Source organism: Alosa alosa, chromosome 13, assembly GCF_017589495.1.
Source record: "Alosa alosa isolate M-15738 ecotype Scorff River chromosome 13, AALO_Geno_1.1, whole genome shotgun sequence".
NCBI lineage: Eukaryota > Metazoa > Chordata > Actinopteri > Clupeiformes > Clupeidae > Alosa > Alosa alosa.
The window spans coordinates 3,373,436-3,395,719 of NC_063201.1; the positions used below are offsets into that span (position 1 = coordinate 3,373,436).

General features: G+C 43.1%; 1 protein-coding gene across 1 annotated transcript in view; it reads left to right on the forward strand.

The window, feature by feature from the left end:
- The window catches only part of atp8b2 (ATPase phospholipid transporting 8B2), a 59,252-nt gene that overhangs the window by 22,712 nt on the left and 14,256 nt on the right, over positions 1-22,284 (forward strand). Inside the window, 11 exon segments of the mRNA XM_048261398.1 lie at positions 775-983; positions 1,904-1,935; positions 3,147-3,251; positions 3,254-3,320; positions 4,140-4,328; positions 7,070-7,185; positions 13,230-13,366; positions 13,368-13,395; positions 14,420-14,531; positions 14,658-14,763; positions 15,122-15,347. Coding sequence (XP_048117355.1) covers positions 775-983; positions 1,904-1,935; positions 3,147-3,251; positions 3,254-3,320; positions 4,140-4,328; positions 7,070-7,185; positions 13,230-13,366; positions 13,368-13,395; positions 14,420-14,531; positions 14,658-14,763; positions 15,122-15,347 — 1,327 coding nt within the window.

Sequence of the window (22,284 nt, forward strand, 5' to 3'; positions counted from 1 at the left end):
GTGTTTGTGTTTGTTTGTTTGTTTGTGTGCGTGTGTGTGTGTGTGTGTACTTGGCTTATCAGTCTGTGCGAGTAGAATTCATAGTTATTTATGTCCATTTTTGACCTGCTGTTCTTTGGCTCGTTGTGTTGCCCTGTTTGTTTTGCTTGTTTGTTTGTTTATTTACTCATTTTTGTTTTGTTTGTCCATGTTTTCAGAGCTCCCTTTGCAGGTAAGAAGTGCCCCCTGCCCCCCTCCCCTCCCCCTCTCTCTGTCCCTGTCACTTACCCAGAGAATAACCCACTTAACTCCCGACCCAGAGAATAACCCCCTTAACTCCCGACTAAGCCGCCCCTAAACCAGACCCCAGTATGACACATTAACTCTGCAGCCAGACTGACTTCGCTCACCTTGCGTGACTCTGTGTGTGTGTTGGGGTCCAAAGGTTTGTGTGTGTTGGGGTTTGTGTGTGAGGTGTTGGTGGTGGCGCGTGTTATGTGAATGTGAGGAAGCTTTTTGGGGATTGCATGGGTGAACGGTTTGTGGTGGCAGATCTACCTTATCTATCTATCTATCTATCTATCTATCTATCTATCTATTTATCTATCTATCTATCTATCTATCTTTCATCCCCTCTCTGTCTACCCATCTGGCTTTCTATCTCTCATCTATATGTTTATTGATTTGCAAATAAAATGGATTTGTAAAGCATCTCTCTGTCCTTCTCCTATTCCCTCTCTCTCCTTGTGTGTGTGTGTGTGTGTGTGTGTGTGTGTGTGTGTGTGTGTGTCACAGTGTGGAGGTGATCCGGCTGGGCCACAGTTACTTCATCAACTGGGACCGGCGGATGTTCTGTAGCCGTAGCAACACGCCAGCAGAGGCACGTACCACCACGCTCAACGAGGAGTTGGGCCAGGTGGAGTACATCTTCAGCGACAAGACCGGCACGCTCACGCAGAACATCATGACCTTCAACAAGTGCTCCATCAACGGCCGTGCTTATGGTACACACACACACACACACACACACACACACACACACACACACACACACACACACACACATACACACATACACACACACAGTCTCTCACACACACACATACTCACACATACTCACACACACTTTTGTGCTTACAGTTTTTCTCAGTCGCTTTGGTGCTTTTCTCACATCACTATTAACATTTGCACAGCAGTTAGTGCATTAGTAACAATTAGTGCAAACTGCAAAACCTAGTGGATAACCTGCAAAAGCATGTCACTTGCTCAAAATGGATAGTCCATTCCTCAAAAGCAAGTCTTCATGTCAATGAAACTGCCAGTGTCATCAAAATGAGAAGTCTTGACACCATCGTTTATGAACAAGATAGTCAAATGGCTTTGTCATGTTTTCATTATGACAGTTTATTCTCTCAGTGTTTTCCAATGCAAAAAATTGCTGTAGTTAGGGGAGTGAGTACAAGACACTGAATATGTACGTTTCGTGTTATAAAACAGCAGAGAATTGTACGAAAGCAACTAAAACATGTCCAAAAGCATTTGCAATTTGTTCAGAGGAAAGACAAATTGCTACTATGATGTGCACAAATGACTAAATGCTGTGGAGGTTGAACTATAAGTTATGAGTTATCTGAGAAAAGCACCAAAGCGACTGAGAAAAACTGTAATTGGAAGAACCTGCCGGCGAGGTTTTACTCAGAAGGTAATGATCTCCTCTCTAATGGTGGCATTGCTATAGATGTGTGATATAGTGGTTTACACAGGGCAGTTTTGACACTTTTCCTTGGAGTCCAGTCTACAGTGCTCCAGAAGAGTCTGCCAATATCATGAGTCATACATAATCCCATACAACTAATAGTCCCCCTTCTTGACTGTGTGTGTGTGTGTGTGTGTGTGTGTGTGTGTGTGTGTACTATTTCCTCAGGTGATGTTGATCCTGTTGGCGCCCAGGGCAAGGTGAGAGGTGCTCTTTTCATACCTGCTTTTTTGTGATGGCCCGCAGACATTTAACACATGCAGAGTTCTTACAGTGTTTCCTTGGTGCATTTCTCAAATTGAAATTGAAATCAACTCAAAACTACTAGTGACTAGATGATGTGGAAGTTGAACTAGTACAGTACATGTAGTTTTGAAAATTTATTTGAGATTCTAGTCAGATGTGCACATAATACAAGTAATTTCTCATTACTTCGAACAAACAGGAAATGCTTTCACACATCCATGCAATTGCTTGTGTACAAATGTCTGCTGTTTTTACAGTATCAATTGTTAGTCACGTTATACAGTTCTTTAATGTCCTCCCCCCCAAAACATGTAGGCATTAGTTCAATGCTTGCATCATGACCTTCAATGCAAGTGTTGAATCAGTTGTCATATGTAATCTGTCAAGTATAAGTTTGACATTTCTATTACAATACTTTTGGAAAGAGTTGCTGTACTGTAAAACTGTCTGGTCTTTCTTTCCTGTATGACATGGTCAGGCAATAAACTGTGGTACATGCAGTACTGTAAAAGTATACAATACATATGACTCCTGTCTGATCTCATGCAGTACTGTAAAAGTACACAATACATATGACTCCTGTCTGATCTCATGCAGTACTGTAAAAGTACACAATACATATGAATCCCGTCTGATCTCATGCAGTACTGTAAAAGTACACAATACTGTACACAAGAATCCTGTCGGATCTCATGCAATCTACACATGCAGTAATGTGTAACTGTTTACTGTTGGAATTGATATATGCTAGACAGGACAAAATACAGCCTTGTGCATTTTCATAAGACTGTTTACTGACATCATGGCTGAGTATTTTGACTTCCTTGTTCATAACAGTGACACAGGAGCTTTTCATGCTGATACCACTGACATGTTGATTGGTATAATACATATTTTCATTCTGATACCACTAACATGTTGATTGGTATAATACATATTTTCTTTGGAGACATAAACTCCTGTGTGGTGCATTTTGCACAAATTATTTTGAGAAAGGCACTTACTGTTGTGTAAACCACTAAGAGAAACTCATCACTCTCTTACTTATTCTTTTCCTTCTCTCTCTCTCTCTCTCTCTCTCTCTCTCTCTCTCTCTCTCTCTCTCTGTCAACCCTTCCCTCCTCACTCCATACTCTCTCTCCCTCTCTCTCTATCCCCCCAACAGAGGCCGCAGCCCCTGGACTTCTCCGTGTGGAACCCGCTGGCTGACGGGGGTCTGTGTTTCTATGACGCCTCTCTGCTGGAGGCTGTGAAAGCAGGCGAGCCCGGCCGCTCCACACGAAGTTCTACAGGCTGCTCTCCCTGTGCCCACACCGTCATGAGGAGGAGAAGAGAGAGGGTGAGTACTGGGGAGAGAGGGTGAGCACTGGGGAAGAGAGAGGGTGAGTACTGGGGGGGAGAGAGAGAGGGTGAGTACTGGGGGTGAGCACTGGGGGAAGAGAGGGTGAGTACTGGGGGGTGAGTACTGGGGTGGAGAGAGAGGGTGAGTGGGGGGGTGGAGAGAGGGTGAGTACTGGGGGGAGAGGGTGAACTTGGGGTGGAGAGAGAGGGTGAGTACTGGGGAGAGAGAGGTGAGCAATGAGAGGTGAGTACTGGGAGAGAGGGTGAGTACTGGGAGAGAGGGGTGAGTACTGGGGGGTGGAGAGAGGGTGAGTACTGGGGGGTGGAGAGAGAGGGTGAGTACTACAGGGGGTGGAGAGAGAGGGTGAGTACTGGGGGTTGGTTAATTGACCAACTTGGTGGTTAATTGACCAGCTTGTAATACACATATTCAGACAGAGAGAGAGGGAGGAGGGAGGAGAGGGCAAAAGAGAAATCATCTCCACTGCATTAATTCATTCAAATCTGTTTGTGCCTTTGTCCATTTGTCCTTCCTTCTGTCTCTCCGGCCCTCCTCCTCTCCCTCCCTCCCTCCCTCCCTCTCTCCCTCGGCTCCCTCCCTCTCTCCCTCCCTCTCCCTCCCTCCTCCCTATCTGTTTTCTACACTATCTGCCTTCCTCTGTCCTTCTCTCTTTCTCTCTGCCCTCCCCTCTCTCTCTCTTTCTCTCTCTCTCTGTCTGTAGAGGCGTTGGTTTATACGGCTCAATGTGTGTGTGTGTGTGTGTGTGTGTGTGTGTGTGCGTGTGTGTGTGTGTTCTCTCTCTCTCTCTGTCTGTAGGGGCGTTGGTTTATAAGGCTCAATCTCCGGACGAGGGCGCTCTGGTGACCGCTGCTCGGAACTTTGGTTTCGTATTCCGCTCTCGCACGCCAGGCACCATCACCGTGCACGAGATGGGCCGACCCGTCACATACACACTCCTCGCCATCCTCGACTTCAACAACATCCGCAAGAGGATGTCCGTCATAGGTAAACAACACAACACAACACACACACACACACACACACTCACACACACACACACACTCACACACACACACACACACACACACACACACACACACACTCACACACACCCACACACACACACACACACACACACACACACACACACACACACACACACACACACACACACACACACACACAAATGATACACAATACATTACTGATGTCACATACAGTTGTCAGTTTCTGACCTGAAACAAAGTAAATGTACTATTCACACGCTCTTGATATATTTCCTATTTGGCCATTTTTAAAACCCTGTTTGGACTGGACTGAATGGAGGTGTGAGAAATGCTAATAGATCACAGCTACATTTCTTTCCTGAAAGGCCGCTCTTTGAGTTTACCGTGTTCGCTTCATGTGAAGTAAATAGGTTACAGAAACACACATACACACAAACACAGATACACACACACACACACACACACACACACACACACACACAGGCCTTGGCTGCATGTGCATCGGTGCACAGCACTCTTCACTCTTGAGCTCTCTCCATCAGTCGTGACTCTGCTAACGGGATAACGGGAGTTTAGAAACACACACACACACACACTCTCTATCAGTCGTGACTCTGCTTGAGGATAAGTAAGGGGTAATGTATAGAAGCGCCGGTCATTATGGGGAAAATAAGTCCTGACAGGGTGAACCCGGACCCGGCCAGCCAGCGAGGGTCTTGTTCGCCCTGAAGGGACTTATTTTCCATGATGACGGCGTTCTACATTATCCCGCTTTTTATTCTCTGACTACTTGCCAAAACGAAAAATAAACTCCATGATTTGTCTCTTTACACTTATTTGTTACCCGTTTGCGTCTTGGCTTTTTGCTGAAAACATAGTTAGCAACCTGCGCTGAACTTCAATCAAACATTCTTTAGAACACAGCTGATCAACCGTCTGCTTTCACTTTTGAATGAAGTTCCAATGCAAGAAGTGACTGGAATACTTGCGGAGTGATATGATCAGCAGCACAAAACCCGTTGCCATTGACAAGCGGTAATTATATGTTTGCAGCGGTAATTACATGAATTTATTTTACCAGTAGAACGTTGGGAATCCCATTCAAGTCAATGGAGCTGCGTTCTACTAGCATTGTGAAGAGCCGTATAATAATAGGAGTTAAGAAAATCACTGAAACAGAAATAGCCACAAAAAGAGAACAGTGTGTGGAGCAGAAAGAGGAACTGGGAGAACACACACACACACACACACACACACACACACACACACACACACTCGCACGCTTGCACACACACATACACATACACACACACACACACACACACACACACACACACACACACGCATGCTTGCACACACACATACACATACACATACACACACACACACACACACACACACTGAAGAGATGTAAGAAGGCCTTTCAGCTGGTGTATCTCCAAGGTGCTGCAGCCATGGTGAATAAATACAGTACACTTGTGGTAATGTGGAGCAAAGCTCTTGTAACAGCAACATCATTAATGTGAATGCATCGCTGCCCTGTTTGTATAAGTAGGCATAAATCTGAGAACCTCTCAAAGAACCTCTCATTTTCTTATTAATGTTGGAAAAGAGAGAGAGAGAGAGAGAGAGAGGTAAGGGTCAATAGAGTGTGATGGAGAGAAAGAAAGAGGGAGGGATAGAGAGAGTGTTGGAGAAAGAGAGAGAGCGAGATAGGGTGATTTATACCAATATAATGCCAGGGTGGGCACCATTTTTCACCCAGTGAAGGTTGACTGTGAGCCGTATTCAGCAGTGCTGTGGCCCGTGCCCTCACACACACTCTTCAACGTTTTAATGCCCTAACACACTCTTTATCCCCCTCACTGTCTCTCTCTCTCTCTTGCTCTCTCTCTATCCATCTCTTTCTGCCCTAACACCCCCTCACTGTCTCTCTCTCTCTCTCTTGCTCTCTCTATCTATTTCTCTCTGTCACACACACCATCACACCTCTCTATCTATCTCTCTCTCTCACACACACACCATCACACTACAGGCTCATTTCTCTCTTTCTCTCTCTCACTCTTTCTCTCACTCTTTCTCTCTTTCTCTCTCTCACTCTTTCTCTCCTTCTCATCTGCTAAGCCAAAGTGCTGACATCAGCTCCATGAGTTCAGCCTCCAGAGAGAATATTATATGTTTTTTTTTCCTGCACTGTAAGTCACTTTGGATTATTGATCTCACAAATGAATAGATGTAAATGAAATGGTATCAGCTCCTAGTGGCGCGTTCCCCAACTCAGCGTGCTAATGAGCGCGTTCCCAACTCAGTGTGCTTATGAGCGCGTTCCCCAACTCAGCGTGCTTATGAGCGCGTTCCCCAACTCAGCGTGCTTATGAGCGCGTTCCCCAACTCAGCGTGCTTATGAGCGCTCCAGCCCCCTCCATGAGCGCTTCACTCGCTACGCCCAAACTGCACCGCTACGCCCAAACTGCACCGCTACGCCCAAACTGCACCGCTACGCCCAAACTGCACCGCTACTTCAAAGGCTAGGTCTCCCACTGAGCTGACTCTGCCTCATGTTAACTCTAGCAAGGAGCCATTTTACAAAGTTCAGACATGTGTCTCTTTTAATAGGCTGTTTTGATGTCTTATTTTGTGTGTCTTCTCGCTTTTGTGTGTGTGTGTGTGTGTGTGTGTGTGTGTGTGTGTGTGTGTGTGTGTGTGTGTGTGTGTGTGTGTCGTGTGTGTGTGTTGCAGTGAGAAACCCAGAGGGCCGTATCCGTTTGTACTGTAAAGGAGCAGACACTGTGCTATTTGAGAGACTTCACCCCTGCAACCACGAGCTCATGAACATCACCTCAGACCACCTCAATGTAAGTCTGTGTGTTTTGTGTGTGTGTGTGTGTGTGTGTGTGTGTGTGTGTGTGTGTGCTCATCCATGTGTAAGTGTTTGTCTTGCCTATGTGCAGGTGACGTGTGTCTGAACCTTCTAATATGCGTTTTGTAATCCCTCAAATGGCCTGTTTGTCTAACCGTGTTTGCTGATGTGAGCGGATGGTTACGTAATGCACCTGCTGCTCTGATATCTCTGTTTGTCTGTTTACACATGAGTAGCGACTGCTTTTCCTGTATGTCAGTCACTCGTTGTCCCGCCCTGTGTAAGTGGAGCAACTCTGCCCCCCTGTGGTAGCTTGGTGTACCTGCACCATCCAATGTCACCCCTCTCTCATTTGTCCATCCTTCCCCCCTCCCTCCTGTCCTAACCCCTCCTTCTAATTCATTTTGGGAAGGAAACGAGGAAGGAACGATAGGAGGATAGAGGAATTGAAGAGAGTCAGATATGAGAAATGAGATGTCATGCTCACTTACACATCACTTTTAAGAGACGTCAATTACTGATGATACAGCGAAGCATCACCTCTTAGGCTAGAATAAACAGACCATTGTAGAGAATATTAACTTACACCAAAGCCTAAAAATATCACATGAACATGTAGTATTCCCGCTTATTGATGAGGTCATGATTGAAAGTTCTCCTGACAGTTCTCATGAACTAAACAGGCATCGATATTCTCATCTCAAATCTCTAAGCATCGATATTCTCATCTCTAATCTCTAAGCATCGATATTCTTATCTCTAATCTCTAAGCATCGATATTCTCATCTCTAATCTCTTGGCATCGATATTCTCATCTCTAATCTCTAAGCATCGATATTCTCATCTCTAATCTCTAAGCATCGATATTCTTATCTCTAATCTCTAGGCATCGATATTCTTATAACGTTTGCATGTTAGTTCACGATCATTTCAGCATATAAAGATCTTTTGTTGGTCTGTCTAGTCATTTATTGTTGCCAATAAATCGCTACGACCTTGTTTTAAACCGAAAGTTGACAGACGCTGGAGGGAACTTTTCACCTAGGCAGCTTGGACCAATGATCGCACAATTCTGACTGAACAGAGGTGCATTAGGATGCACGTATCGGCCCTTTCTGCTCTCTCCTTGTTCTCACTTCCTCTGGTAGCAATTAAGACAAATGAGACGTCCTCGATGACGTCAAGCTTTGACCGATCTTCGAGGCATGAGCTGGAGGACCGAGGGACCGAGGGAGAGAGGACGCATGCAAACGATCCAACCTGTCTAGTCCAGCTGAGTCTGTGAAGAGATGCTTTCTGTTTAGGTTTTTTTTTGCGATAATGTTTGAAATGGGTGTCGACAGATGTAGAATTCTTGTAGGTCAGTAACTAGTGTCAGCAATTTTAGTTCAGGCCATTATTTTTTTTTGTTTGGCAAATTTTTATACTGTCTATCTTCAGAAGGTACACAACCTTCGGTGGTCACTCCAGGTCATTAAATCAGACCCAAAAAAAGCATATAATCTCTCTCACTAATGCATAGGCAATCAGGACATAGATATGCCAGTCAACCATATGTCCTAGACAAGCAGGAGCCTGTGCGCTTACGGGTAGAAGCTGTAACACTGAAACGAAGGGGAGTCACCTGTCATAGACATCTTACTGTAAGTTATAGATCAGGGCCGGAGACTGTTTGAGTTTTGCTGTGGCGTTTCCATACTCCTGACTGCCGGCTGACTGCGCCTGTAACGGCATGTATAAGTATATATACTCTTTTGATCCCGTGAGGGAAATTTGGTCTCTGCATTTATCCCAATCCATGAATTAGTGAAACACACTCAGCACACAGTGAGGTGAAGCACACACTAATCCCGGCGCAGTGAGCTGCCTGCAACAACAGCGGTGCTCAGGGAGCAGTGAGGTGTTAGGTGCCTTGCTTAAGGTCACTTCAGCCGTTCCTACTGGTCGGGGTTCGAACCGGCAACCCTCCGGTTACAAGTCCGAAGCGCTAACCAGTAGGCCACGGCTGCCACTGTGTAACAGTGAGAGCCTCAGGGGAAGGGTGACCTGGCTCTGCCCTGGGTCCTCTCTGACACAGACGCCCGTCACACATGCTGACTCTGTCTGTCCCTCATGGAGGGATTATTTTAATGATCGCTCACATCATCGCTGATGATTCAGTCCAGACAGCACAGCGTTTTAAAGAATGGCCCCAAGCATATTCCCTAATTCCTGTTCTCCATCAGTCTGATGCCGTCAGCCTCACACACAGCTGTGTTGTTCATCATGGAAGCATACCTTTATCAGGTCAGGGCCCCCACCCCCACCCCATGGCCTGCGGTGTGCAATATTTACTTTAGATAACCATCCTGTGTTCAAGTCAGCTAAATACCTAGCGGCCCTTCACTCATTTTATGCAAGGGCTGCTTTGGCTTCGGCTTCCAGCTATTGTGAGAGATGGCGTGCAGCTCCTGCTGTTAGAGGAGGAGTAGTGACCCCTCTCAGCCAGGGGCACACACACACACACACACACACACACACACACACACACACACACACGGGCATGTTGGGATCTGCCCCCTTGGAGCAGGAACGGGAAGGCAGCAGGAAATCCAGACAATGAGAGGCGCCGCCGCTAGACCCAACGCCAGAGGACTGGGTGAGGCTGGCTCGGCTCGGCTCGGCTCGGCTCTGTCACATGCCTCCGCAGGTTAATTAGGCCTAAGCCCCGATCAGATCGCCGTGCGCACATCTAACACATTTGACTGTTCTGAGCACACAGCACCTCTCTGCTGATCGCTGTAGGTTTGGGACGATAAAGGCACAGCAGGGGATGTGGCTGCTTGGCCGGTGGAAGAGGGAAGGGAATGAATGTTAATGGCCTTGAATGTTGTTGTCTGAGACCGAAGCCTGGAACAGTGATTTGTTTTGGGATTGCTTGTTTTGGAAGCGTGGCCTTGTTGAAAGTCCTTCAGAAGCCAAGTTGGTCGCAGTGTTGGCACTGGCTTGCAGTAGTGGGGTTTTATAATGGTCTTTGTCAGGATATGAATAAGCAGGATATATTTTAGAGGGCATGCGAGTTGGTGAAATGAATACCAGGTATCAGTAGTAACCTGGATGATGCCCTGATGCCATATTCAAGAATAATGGGTCAAAAACTGAAAGAACTTAAACATAAACACCACTGAAATATATTACAGGTCAAAATACATACATAGTTGCAAAAAGGTTCTCGACAGGCTGATCTTTAATGAAATATCTACTGTACATTACACATTATCAGCAACCATTCATCCAATGTTCCAAAGGCACATTCTGTTTACTAATCTGATATCATTTCAAAAGATTGAAAACTGCTGCCCTGATTAAAAAAACATTGCAACTAATCTCAGCTGGTATTCTGTCTGTAATGGAGTGGAATGGAACGCTTGACCGCTAGTATACGCTACGTTTTGTTTGCCATCAAGCATCTGATGACCTAAGATATGAGATTACATTTGGGTGTTGGTCAGCAAACAAAATTGAAATACTAAGGTTCCCAGAACGATGATGTGTATTGTGCAACTATGTGGGTGTGTGTATAGTTGATGCTGATACTTTGATGATATGCATTATTGGCGTGTGTGTGTGTGGGGGGGGGGGGGTGTGTCGCGTTTGTGTCTGTGTGTGTGTGTGTGTTATTATGGGGGGGGTGGGGGTCTGTGTGTGTGTGTGTCTGTCTGTGTGTGTGTGTGTGTGTGCGTGTGTCACAAGAATTATTGTCTGGTGTGTGTAGTGTGTGTGTGTGTATTGTCTGATTATTATTATTATTATTATTGTGTGTGTGTGTGTATATGTGTGTGTGTGTAATAATATGTGTGTGTGTGTGTGTGTGTGTATATATATATATATATATATGTGTGTGTGTGTATTATTATTATTATTATTAATTATTATTATTATTATTATTATTGTGTGTGTGTGTGTGTGTGTGTGTGTGTGTGTAATAATATTATATATATATATATATATATGTGTGTGTGTGTGTCTAGTGTGTGTGTGTGTGTCTAGTGTGTGTGTGTGTATATATATATATATATATATATATATATATATATGTGTGTGTGTGTGTATATATATATATATATATATATATATATATATATATATGTGTGTGTGTGTGTGTATGTATATATTAGGGTAATGTGTGTGTGTGTGTGTGTGTATGTATATACGGTTTTATATTATTATTATTATTAGTGTAGGAGTATGCGTCTGACGGACTGTATATGTGGGGTGTGTGTGTGTGTGTCTGGTGTGTGTGTGTGTATGTGGGGTGTGTGTGTGTATGTATATGTCTGGTGTGTGTATATGTGGTGTGTCTGGTGTCTGGTGTGTGTGTGTGTAGGAGTATGCGTCTGACGTGTGTGTGTGTGTGTAGGAGTATGCATCTGACGTGTGTGTGTGTGTGTAGGAGTATGCGTCTGACGGTGTGTGTGTGTGGTGTAGGAGTATGCGTCTGACGTGTGTGTGTGTGTGGTGTGTGTGTGGTGTAGAATTATCGTCTGGCGTGTATTATTATTATTGTGTGGTGCAAGGAGTATGCGTCTGACGTGTGTGTGTGTGTGTGTGTGTGTAGGAGTATGCGTCTGACGTGTGTGTGGTGTGTCTGGTGTGTGTGTGTGTGTATGTATATGTGGTGTGTGTGTGGTGTAGGAGTATGCGTCTGACGTGTGTGTGTGTGTGTCTGGTGTGTGTGTGTATGTATATGTGTGTGTGTGTGTGTGTGTGTGTGTGTGTGTGTGTGTGTGTGGTAGGAGTATGCATCTGACGTGTGTGTGTGGTGTAGGAGTATGCGTCTGACGTGTGTGTGTGTGTGTCTGGTGTGTGTGTGTATGTATATGTGTGTGTGTGTGTAGGAGTATGCGTCTGACGTGTGTGTGTGTGTGTGTGTGTGTAGGAGTATGCGTCTGACGTGTGTGTGTGTGGGAGTATGCGTCTGACGTGTGTGTGTGTGTGTGTGTGTGCGTCTGGCGTGTGTGTGTGTGTGTGTGTGTGTGTGTGTGTGTGTGTGTGTGTGTGCAGGAAGTATCTCGTCTGGCGTGTGTGTTTGTCTGGTATTATTGTGTATTGCAGGAGTATCACGTCTGGCGTGTGTGTGTGTGTGTTGTGTGTGTGTGTGTGTGCAGGAGTATGCGTCTGACGTGTGTGTTGTCTGGTGTGTGTGTGTGCAGGAGTATGCGTCTGACGTGTGTGTGTGTGTGTCTGGTGTGTGTGTGTGCAGGAGTATGCGTCTGACGTGTGTGTGTGTATATGTGGTGTGTGTGTGCAGGAGTATCGTCTGGCGATGGCAGTATTGTGGTGTGTGTGTGTGTGCAGGAGTATTGTCTGGGTGTGTCCGTCTGGCGATGGTGTGTATAATATTATTGACTGCAGGAGTATCGTCGGCGTGTATTATTGGTATTGGTGTTATGTGTGTGCAGGAATTATCGTCTGGCGGTGTGTGTGGTGTGTGTGTGCAGGAGTATGCGTCTGACGTGTGTGTGTGGTGTGGTGTGTGTGTGCAGGAGTATGCGTCTGACGTGTGTGTGTGTGGTGTGTGTGTGTGGGTATGCGTCTGACGTGTGTGTGTGTGTGTGTGGTGGTGTGTGTGTAGGAGTATGCGTCTGACGTGTGTGTGTGTGTGTGTGGTGTGTGTGTAGGAGTATGCGTCTGACGTGTGTGTGTGTGTGTGCAGGAGTATGCGTCTGACGTGTGTGGTAATTGGTGTGTATTGTGCAGGGAATCGTCTGGCGTGTGTGTGTGTGTGTGTGTGCTAGGGCAGGTATCGTCTGGCGTGTGTGTGTGTGTGGTGTGTGTGTGTAGGAGTATGCGTCTGGCGTGTGTGTGTGTGTGCAGGAGTATGCGTCTGACGTGTGTGTGTGTGGTGTAGGAGTATGCGTCTGACGGTGTGTGTGTGTGTGTGCAGGAGTATGCGTCTGACGTGTGTGTGTGTGTGTGTGTGCAGGAGTATGCGTCTGACGTGTGTATTGTAATAGTGTAAAGGTATCGTCTGACGTGTGTGTGTGTGTGTGTGTGCAGGAGTATCGTCTGTGGGACCTGCGCCAACTGGCCTAACTTACGGGGGACCTGGCAGGAGGAAGGGAATGGGAGGAGTGGTCAGAGCGTTACCGTGGCGCTGGAAAAAGCAACCCGGACTGCAGAGACCCGGTTGCTACACTTCTGACAGGTGGAACAGGACATGATGGTGTGTGTTTATATGTGTGTGTTTGGGTTTCAAAACAGGGTCATGTTCACAAGTTTTATCATAGTGCACGGGTCGGCAACGGCCCGCCAGCAAGATTAGTTGCCCCGCCAGATTATTCTGCTAGTCTGATTTTTTTATATATATATATTATAAATATCTATATCAATGATATATACCGGTATATTATATTTTTACAATATTGCCTATTCACCAATCAGACCGCAGGGGCTTAAACAGATATGACCAGAACGCACTAAGATCCTGCTATTCTGTGCATACGCCTCTCCCAGCGCTTGTTGGGCTTTCGTGCCCCTGTCTAGAGCGACAGGCCACCTTGAAGGTGCTGATTCGTCTCCTACTGCCGTCTGATATTATATTCCGTTCAAACAGCATAACTTAGCTGTAGCGCTCACTCTGCACACTAATATTTTTTTATAAACATTGTATGTGAGGAGGTGGGTCAACCATTTATTTAAGAATAAAAGGAAGATAGACTGCGTACATCCAAAGTAGCCTAGTAATTAGAATAAGTCAGGCTCTGTGTTAAACAGTCCATCACTGACAAAATGATTGTAGCCTACTGTAGGCTACACATTTGCTCATCACAATATTGAAAAAGGAGATAAAACAAGAGCATGTAATTACTCAAGTAGACCATCAATGGGCCCTTCCATGGTTTGTTTTTTCATGAGCAGTTGTTATCCATTCTGCGTGGCCACTAATAAGCCATCCACTGGAGAAGTGTTCAGTTTGGTTCCTTTTGTATAGAGTCATTAAGAATGTATGGTCTAAATCCAGGGCCTGGACCAAGGCCTAAATCTTGTTAGTAATATGACTGTGTGTGTGTGTGTGTGTGTGTGTGTGTGTGTGTGTGTATGTGTGTGTGTGTATGTATGTGTGTGTGTGTGTGTGTGTGTGTGTGTATGGTGTATGTGTGTGTGTGTGTGTGTGTGTGTGTGTGTGTGTGTGTGTGTGTGTGTGTGTGTGTGTGTGTGTGTGTGTGTGTGTGTGTGTGTGTGTTTAGTTACTAGGAGCCACTGCCATAGAAGACAAGCTTCAGGAGGGTGTTCCTGAGACCATTGCTATCCTCTCCCTCGCCAACATCAAGATCTGGGTGCTCACTGGAGACAAGCAGGGTAAGACCAGTCACTCAGATGCCTGTGCACACATATCTCATGGAATATGTTTGTTTGTTGGGTTGTTTACATTCTTTAATGACATATTTATCTCTCTCTCTTTCTCTCTCTCTCTCCCTCTCACAGAGACTGCAGTGAACATTGGTTACTCCTGTAAAATGTTGACCGATAACATGACTGAAATCTTCATCATCAACGGGCACACGGTCCAGAGCGTCAGAGAAGAGCTCAGGTACCCACGGCCCATCCATCCTTTCGTCTCATCCATTCATCCATCCTTTTTTTGCTACGTTCATGTCTTCATCCCCTCATCCATCCATACTGTGTAGTGTAGGAAATCTGTTCATTTCTTTTTTCATTTACTTTCATACTCTTTCAACTACTGTATTTCACCCACCCAGCATTTCACACAGATATCATTTAGGACTGTATGCTGTTTGTGTTCCTTTGGCATGTGCTGAGAGTTTTGATCTATGGGACCGGTTCAGCCTTAGTTCTCTCTCTCTCTCTCTCTCTCTCTCTCTCTCTCTCTCTTCTGTCTATCAAACTATCTATCTATTGATTAACCCATCAATCTCTCCCCTGTCCAGGCGAGCAAGGGAGAGGATGGTGGCCCACTGCAGAGAGGGAGGCAAAGGAGATGAGGCCGCAGGCTGGGCCCAGGCCTGCTCCCTTGGCAACGGTGTTAGGGGTGGTGACCAAGCGGGCTGGCCCCTCCCCCAGGAGAAGGAGAAGCCGGAGAGTGGCGGCCGTGTCCCGTCGCTGCTGGAGTCCGTCTCGGGGGAGTTCGCCCTGGTCATCAGCGGCCACAGCCTGGTGAGTCACGGACACAGAGGCCAGGGGGCCTGACTGGACCGTCTATTTTTACTCTTTCTGTATCTGTTTTCTTTCTACATCACTTCCTCTTCCTTTTTCCTTCCTTGTCTCCCTGTCTGTCTGTACTGTATGTGTCTATCTCTCTATCTGCCTGTCTCTCCATCTCTCTCTATGTCAATCTCTCTATCTGTCTGTCTCTCCATCTCTCTCTATGTCAATCTCTCTATCTGTCTCTCACTGCTTTTTTTCTCCAACTTACCTTGGCTCCCTCTCTCTCTCTCTTTCTCCCTCTCTCTCTCTCTCTCTCTCTTTCTCCCTCCCTCTCTCTCTCTCTCTCTCTCTCTCTTTCTCCCTCTCTCTCTCTCTCTCTCTCTCTCTCTCTTTCTCCCTCCCTCCCTCTCTCAAATTCAAATTCAAATTCAAATGTGCTTTATTGGCATGACTCAGAAAATAGTGTTGCCAAAGCAGTAACATGACAATACAAACATATACAATATTTGTTTTAAGGGGTCAAAAAGGAAACTTATCTAAACTAAAGAAAGAAAACTTATGTTTAAAAAAAATAGTAACTAAATCCATGTTTAAAGAAAAACTTAAACATGTATTCTTAAATCTAAATTTAAAGGAAACTTATACAATAGTCTATATAAAACTATTTAACAAAAACTATATACTGTATGCACTTTTTTCTATGTGAAGTTTTCTCTTAAAATGTGGCAGGACTGTAAATATTGGTAGGCTAAAGTGGGCACATTTATCTATTTCTCCCAGGAGGAATTGTAGTTTTGTTCATTGGTGGCAGTCATAAAGCCGGGACAAGTGATTTCAATTTGTGGGTAGAATATAGCTCTTAAGTGTTGATAATTGGGACATTCTGTGAGGAAGTGGCATTCGTCCTCTACTACTCCCGTATTACAGAATTTACATATTCGATCTTCACGAGCTATCCAGGTTTGGCGGTGTCTACCCTTTTCTATTGCAAGGGAATGATCACTCAGTCGATACTTTGACAGGAGTTTTCTATGACGATGGTTTTTAATTTCATTTAAATATGGTGCCAATTTGTAATCAATTCGAATAGTTCTGTAGCAGTGTAGCTTATTTACTTGTTCGATTTTGCATTTCCATGTGTTAATGTAGTTTTGTTTTGCTGTGTTCTCTACTTCTTTTGCTACTGAAACAATACTTGAGCTGCAGTTTTCAGGTTGTGTTTTTGTATTATGAAGTTTAAGGGGTCACTCTCTGGGTGTTCACTCCTCAGCTGGGCAGCAGTGTGGTGATATTGCTCTGAATTGCTAGTCTGAAGATGATGCCAGAATTTGGTTGCTCTTTTTTGTATGTCTACAAGGAGGGAAATCTTCCAAGCTCAGCTCTGCAGCCTAGATTAGGTGCACATCTGTTTAAACCTAGAATATTTTACAGAATTCCAAATGTAATAATTCAGTTTGGCTTTTGTCCCATGTTTCGAAATTGTCTTTATATTTTATACCCCAAATTTCGCTCCCGTATAGTAATATTGGCTTTACTAAGGAATCAAAGATCTTTTTCCATAATTTGATGGAAGGATTATATTGAAATAGAGATTTTCTTAACATGTAGTATGTTTTGCGTTTTTTTAGGATAGGTCTTTGATTGCGTTATCAAATTGCCCTGATGAAGAAATGGTCAGTCCTAAGTAGTTGTATTTTCTTACTTGTTCTAGTTGTTTTCCGCCAATGGTAAAATTATATTTATTTATGTTCGAATGTTTTTTTTGGAAAGTCATTATTTTTGTTTTTTCCATATTGATTGGAAGGGCCCAAGTTATGCTATATTCGTTCAAAAGAGAAAGGCTCTCTTGTAGTCCCTGTGCCGTTGATCCATAGCAGGAGAAGATCATCTGCGTAAAGCAGGCATTTGATTTCTTTTCCCAAAAGATTGAGACCAGGCGAGGATGAATTTTGAATTTTATTTGCTAATTCATTGATATAAATGTTAAATAATGTAGGACTCAGGCAACAGCCCTGCCTCACTCCTTTTGTTTGAGGAAAGTAATCAGTTTGTTTGTTATTTATTTTTACACAACATTTGATGTTTTCATACATGTCTTTAATGATGTTATATGTTTTACCACCAATTTCACAATCAAGTAGTTTTAGCAAGAGACCTTCATGCCAAACAGAGTCGAAGGCTTTGCTGAAATCCACAAAGCATCCATATATTTTTCCGTTTTTGACCTTTGTAACGTTTTCTTGTATCAGTGTTTGTAAAGTATAAATATGATCTGTTGTTCTATTTTTTTGTATGAAACCAATTTGAGAGGGGCTTAATATATTGTTTTTTTTTTATTAAGTTTGAAATTCGGTTATTGATTATACTACAGAATAATTTACCTAAATTGCTGCCTTGTGATATGCCTCTATAATTGTTTGGGTTAAATTTGTCACCATTTTTGTATATGGGGGTGATCTGACTAATTTTCCATTGGTCAGGAAAGTGGCCTGAGGATAATATTAAATTAAATAGTTTCAGGATTACTTGTTTAATTTTGGGGGTGCTATGTTTCAACATTTCATTATAAATTCCATCAGTGCCGCATGATTTTCTATTTTCAGTTTTTTTTTATTTTAGTGTTCAATTCAGATAATGTTATAGCTGAGTCTAATTCATTTAATTTATCTTTTTGTGTTTTTTCAAGTGTTTTTAAATGGTTTGTTAGTTTTTGTTGTGCCAGGTTTAGTTCATCGCTTTTGTATAAATTTTCAAAATGGTCAACCCATGTTTTTCCATTTGCTATTGGGATACAATTTTCTTTTTGGGGTTGTTAAGGTTTTTCCACAGGTCCCAAAAGTGTGTTTTGATCTAAGGCATCATCAATTTCTACTAACTGGTTATGTATGTGATTGGCTTTTTGTGTTTTAGAAGTGATTTGTATTTTTGTAGGGTGTTATGATATTTTATTTGAAGTTCCTGATTTGCTGGTTCTCTGTGTTTTTGGTTTGAATAAGATCGTAATTCTTTTCTTAGTAATAGGCAGTCTTTGTCAAACCATTTCTTTTTTTTTTTTTTCTTGCTATTAACTATTCCTTTGTTTTTTAAAGATTTTTTTGCTATTGTGGAAAATATTGTTGTTAATGTTTTGGTGGCTACATTGATGTTATCTTCAGACTTTTTAAATTTGGTGAACAGGAAGGAGTAGATCATGTTTTCGACCTCGATGCAATTTGACTGGGATGTGTATTGCTCTAGTCTGTCATCGCTCCATTTGTATTGAACTGGAAGTGGGTGTAGTGTACTCATAGGTTTTTGATGTTCTATACTGGAATTTTTTTCTTTAAGCTAATTATAATGTGGCAGTGATCTGACAGAGGCAACTGTGGCATTACTGTGAAATAATTTATTTGGTTGTGATCTAAATCTGTTATAGCATAATCCACCACACTGCTGCCCAGGGGTGAGCAATAAGTGAATTTACCCAGAGAGTCCCCCTTGTTCTGCCATTAACAATAAACAGACCAAGAGATTTGCAAAGTTGTAACACCTCCTTGCCATGTCTATTGATGATGTTATCAAAATTGTTCCTGTGACTACTTATATTGATGTTTTGTTCTAGTGAAGAAACATGTTTATATCCAGATATGTCAATGTAATCTAAATCGGTTCCTACTCTTGCATTAAGGTCGCCCATAATTAGAATCTTCCCAAATGACTGGAGTTCAATGATGTCAGATTTTAACGTTTCAAATATGTTTTCACTGTAATATGGAGATTCAAGAGGAGGAATGTATATGGCACATAAATAAGTGTCCTGTGTTGAGTTTGTGAGTTCTTTTGATAGTTTCAACCATATGTGTGATGATACTTTTCTTACTACATATATGTATTTATTAATGGCTTCTTTAAACCAAACAACAATTCCCCCTGAGTTCCTGCTGCATTTTATATTGGGATGTTTAATAGAAGGGACATTTATATCTCTGTAGGAAGGTAATGAATAATTTCCCTGTCCATTTTTACTCCACGTTTCCAGTGCTATGAATATATCTGAATTATTTACAGCATTTACAAAATCGCTATCTCTGATTTTCTCTCCGAAAGAAGAAGAGTGCATTCCTTGAACATTATAACAAATGATTTTAAGAAATGTCATTACAATGGTGTAGTTTGCCAGAAATAAGAATGTTTGTTTACTCAAGTGCAATAATGATCCAATTGAGACACTGGTAAAGTATTATTTTTACCAGATAAATGACTAAACCTACAGAGAGATAAATATACTATAGGTAGGTAAATTATTTCTACAAAGACAAACAGACTTGTGAACACTCAACACAAAGACAGACAAATACATACATGTTTAAGTTCACTGACAGACGCAGACATATTCTAACGTACATACACACCCACTTGCACACACATGCACAGAAACACAGACACACAGATACATACACACACACACACACACACACACACACACACACACACACACACACACACACACACACACACAAACAGGTATGCAATGTTGATTATGAATGTTATGCATAAGACAGAAATATAGTATACAATTAGATAGACTGACAAGTAGACATTTTTAAGTTTCTATACACATATTTACACACTCAGACACTCATACCCCCCTCCCCATCCCTCCCCCCACACTCTCCAACCATGCATATTGATATTTCTGTGCAGATAGGTAATGATTATGTCTATAGGCAAACATAAGAATACTGTATGTCTGAGCGTAGTCTACACACTTAAACCCACATATATAATACTCTCATACCCCCCCTCCACATATATAATACTCTCATACCCCCCTCCACATATATAATACTCTCATACCCCCCTCCCCATATATAATACTCTCATACCCCTCATACCCCCTCCACATATATAATACTCTCATACCCCCCTCCCCATATATAATACTCTCATACCCCCCCCCTCCACATATATAATACTCTCATACCCCCCCCACATATATAATACTCTCATACCCCCCCTCCACTAAAAAAAAGAAAGAAAAAAAAAAAAAAAAAACTGCAGGTTATTAAAAAAAGAAAATGAAAAAGAATAAAAGTAATTGTGCACACACACACACACACACACACACACACACAAACACATACACACACACACACACAAAGTCCTATGTCTTTTCACATTTACAAAATGAATATTCATACAAAGTTTTTTTTTTTTTTTTTTTTTTTCACTAATGCAAGAGACTATCATATATAAGTTGAAGCATTGTTGTTATCTGAGTGAGATCTCTACAAGTACCTTTGTTAGAGACGGCTGCTGCATAGGTAGGCCTATGCGTCTCAACTGGTTTTGGCTGTCTTTGATGATGTTTGGCCTGCTGCTTTTTCAGAGCATGGTATTCTCACTCTATTTAATGCTGTGTCTTTGAGTTTTTAGCAAATATTTTCATGCCCTCCTTATGTATGTGGACATTGTCATATACATGTCTAATGGTAATGTCTGTATGGTGTGCAACCTTTACGTTGGGTATATCAGCACAGAAGGACACAACTTTGCCGTTGATTCTTTCAGTGACACTTACAGGAATATCCCGTCGTGGAAGTATAGATGAGATGATTACCTTTGCATCTGGATGTTTTTGTGTGGCAATTTGGATGGTGCTGATTAAGGCTTCTGCCACATCAGTTCTCCTGTCTTTAAGGTCATTAGTCCCTGTATGGATAATTATGTGAGATGGATTATTGAGTAAGCCTTTTTGTATTATGTCCTTAGCTGTGTGTGTCGTTTGGACACCAAAACTTCTTGACTTGTCTTCTAGGGAAAAAGTCGTCTGGGGTTCAGATGATTCCCATTAGAGTCGCACAGGATGATGATGTCATCCTTTTCCTTGCTTTGAGACTTTGTCCCTTGTTGTCCCTGACTGATGTTTGCTGAAGAGGAGGGTGGTCTGCTTTGGCAGGTGCGTTGCTGGGGTTTGGGAGGTTGGTCATGAGGTGAAGCTGGAGCTACAGGCACATTGACAGAGATTGTGGCACTTTCAGACAAGATGGGATTTTTGACTGATGGCTCACTGTTCCTGCTTTTCTCGGGTATGATCCCTTGGATTCTCTCTGTGCCGTGCCATCTCAACAGCTCTTCCTTCAGAGACCTCACCTCCTGCCGCAACTCTTGGTTGGCCTCCTCCAGCTGCCTTACTGCCGAGCAAAGTTGTTGCACCATGTTCCTGTCAGGGTGGATGATTTGGTCTTGAAGTTGTTGTAAGCTGAGAGGTTTCCTCTTTGAACATGATGTAGTCCTGTTCAAGTTGAACTATCACATCTCTCATTTTTTGTGGTGTCAGGAGGAGGGTGTCTTGGGGCCTGTATTACTGGGAGGACATGTAATGGGGTTATGTACATGTTGGCTATTTGAGTTAGTCTCAGCTCCTGATGTAATAGTAATAGTCTCCACCACCTGGTCTTTTTGATATTCAGAGCTTTTTTCTTTGAGTTCTTTAAATTTGCTCTGAAATTGAACGAGACTTGCTTCAGTTCCTTGTACCATTACAGTCCCATTATGATACAGGTTAACTGTCACCTTAAAGTCCTTTGCCCCCTCTAGTGTAATCTGTCTTCCTCTGCTGATGCCTCCTTTTCTCACACATTTCCAGACATTTCTGCATTTTCCAGTGCAGAGGGTGGTATGCCATACTGTGGGGTGATTTGTGAAGAACAGGAGGTTACACAGGACCTTGTTGTCATCCAGTCCCATGTAATCGGAGATCAGTGCTTCTGGATGTTCTCATGATGTTTTTTTCATTCTTTTTCTTTTCTTTGGCTGTTTTTACAGTGTTGGGATAAGATATTTCCAACTTATCTTAATTTTTGAAAAATGCCTCAGCCTTAGCCATGTTTTCTTCTAATCCAGCATCCATTATGATGTCATTAAGTGGCGGTTTGGCTAATTCTTCCAACAATTAGCAACAATT